Source organism: Sinocyclocheilus grahami, unplaced genomic scaffold, assembly GCF_001515645.1.
Source record: "Sinocyclocheilus grahami isolate Dianchi unplaced genomic scaffold, SAMN03320097.WGS_v1.1 scaffold257.1, whole genome shotgun sequence".
NCBI classification, from domain to species: domain Eukaryota; kingdom Metazoa; phylum Chordata; class Actinopteri; order Cypriniformes; family Cyprinidae; genus Sinocyclocheilus; species Sinocyclocheilus grahami.
This window is the reverse complement of record NW_015505436.1, coordinates 649,449-651,256: the sequence shown is the minus strand read 5'-3', so window position 1 is coordinate 651,256 and position 1,808 is coordinate 649,449. Positions and strand designations below refer to the sequence as shown.

The 1,808-nt window shown below is 41.2% G+C and overlaps 1 protein-coding gene across 1 annotated transcript in view; it reads right to left on the bottom strand.

Annotated features, from left to right (window-relative positions):
• LOC107598873 (formin-binding protein 4-like) overlaps window positions 1–1,808 on the bottom strand; it is a 20,006-nt gene that overhangs the window by 1,307 nt on the left and 16,891 nt on the right. The window contains exons 10-12 of the mRNA XM_016290316.1: window positions 680–924; window positions 458–593; window positions 167–360 (exon numbers count right to left, since the gene is read on the bottom strand). Coding sequence (XP_016145802.1) covers window positions 167–360; window positions 458–593; window positions 680–924 — 575 coding nt within the window. The remainder of the gene's footprint in view (window positions 1–166; window positions 361–457; window positions 594–679; window positions 925–1,808) is intronic.

Genomic DNA, 1,808 nt, shown 5'->3' with positions numbered 1-1,808 from the left:
CCCAAAAAAAAAAAAAAAAAAAAAAAAAAAAAAAAAAAAAAAAAAAAATCAAAAAAAAAAAAAAAAAAAAAAACACACAAACAGCCAAACAAAAAACAAAAGCAACAAGGAAACTACAAGAACAAAAACAACAACAAAAAAACACACCAAACAAACAAACACCCACCTTCTCTTTTTTTTGTTTCTTTGTTTTGTCTGTGAGTGCTTTGCTCATCGGTTCCAGGGCGCTGGGAGGTTGTGGAGCAGGAGGGGGTGGTTGGGGGGGCAGGGCTGGCATTGGTGGGACTATGCTCTCTGTAGGCAGGGGAGGTGCAACTGCAGTTGTCATCCCCCAGTAAGCATTTCCAACTAGAAGTGGGGCTGTGAATGAACAAGAGGAACATGAGGAACACCACCTTTCCACCAGAAAGGATGCTCTTTGAAAATACTGATGTGTGTAAAAGCAGTTTATTCTCACCAGCTGTGACAATGGGTTGAGTGTAAAGAATGGGGCTGCTGCCGATGGTGACCGTTTTGGGCAGCGGGACTGAGCCTGGGGCCTTGCGTTTCTGGGCTTTAGCTGCAAGTCCCAAAGATGCCGCTGCCTCAGCCGCCTGAGGAAAAGACATCAAAACATATAGCTTCACTATGCACTAAAGCATAATAAACTAAATCTTAACTCTCAAGACCAAAAAGTGACCTTGAACTCTTCTGTTCCAGGAGCAGGAGGCTCTGACTCCTCATCCTCCATCTCCACTTCCTCAATCTCTCCGTCATCCTCGAGGGGTGGTGGAGGGGGCGGAGGAGGAGATTCAGGTGGTGGAGGGGGTGGCGGCGGTTGCTCTGTAGGTGGAGGGGGTGGATCTACTGGAGGAAGTGGAGGCAATGGTGGCGGAGGAGGCTGGGGAACCATCCAATAAGACTGCACATCTCCTAACGAAGTTCCTATAAAAAAATTAATAAAATAATTAGTGCTGTCAAAATTAGCGCGATAACGCAGGTGATTAATTTTTCCAATTTTAGGGCGGGGCTAGGGTTGGCCACCCCAATCACAACTGCTGCTCTCCTCTTGCTTTGAAGTGCATTCATTTAAACGCAAAACGAGGCGTCTAGAGGCGAGGAGACTTTTCAGACGCGCAAAAGTTGTACAATCTGTTGCGTTCAGCATGACCACCTCCTCACTGTGCTGATATAGCCGATGTGAAGGATGAAGTCGATGCGAGTGAAGTACAAAGCCTTTTACAAAATAATATTTTAGTATGCAGAATATGGAAACATTTGGATTCGCACCAATCGAGGTAGGCATCAGTTTCACCTTAAATTAACTTGTTTTTGGACTGACGTTTTTATAGCCTAAACACACAGCCTTAACTTTAGAGGATTTGTTGTGGAGAGAAGGAAACTAATAAGTGTTTATCATAGATAGCCTATGTATATGATATCTATGGTGTTTATAATGTTTGTAAACATTTTGCTTCACCGGCATTTTAGCACATTATTTTTTAATCTAGCCTAATAATAAAATGGGACGTGAGCCTACGCAACTTGTTTTTTTTTTCCCCCTCTCAAAATGCAATTTTATACGAGTAGCATTTTTAAAAATGCACCAAACATTTTTAAACATCTTAAATACTTTAATGTCTTTAAAGCATTAAAAGGTTTTTTTTCTTTTGTTTAGTAGCCTATAATTTGGCCAAAATCTAGAAATGATGATGATGTATTGGCTGTGGCTGAGCGAGGCGGGTTAAGATACCAGATCTCTTCCCGTTTTTTTTTTTTTTTTTTGTAGGAAAACGAATTTTTATTAATAATTTTTTTTTTGGCTTCTT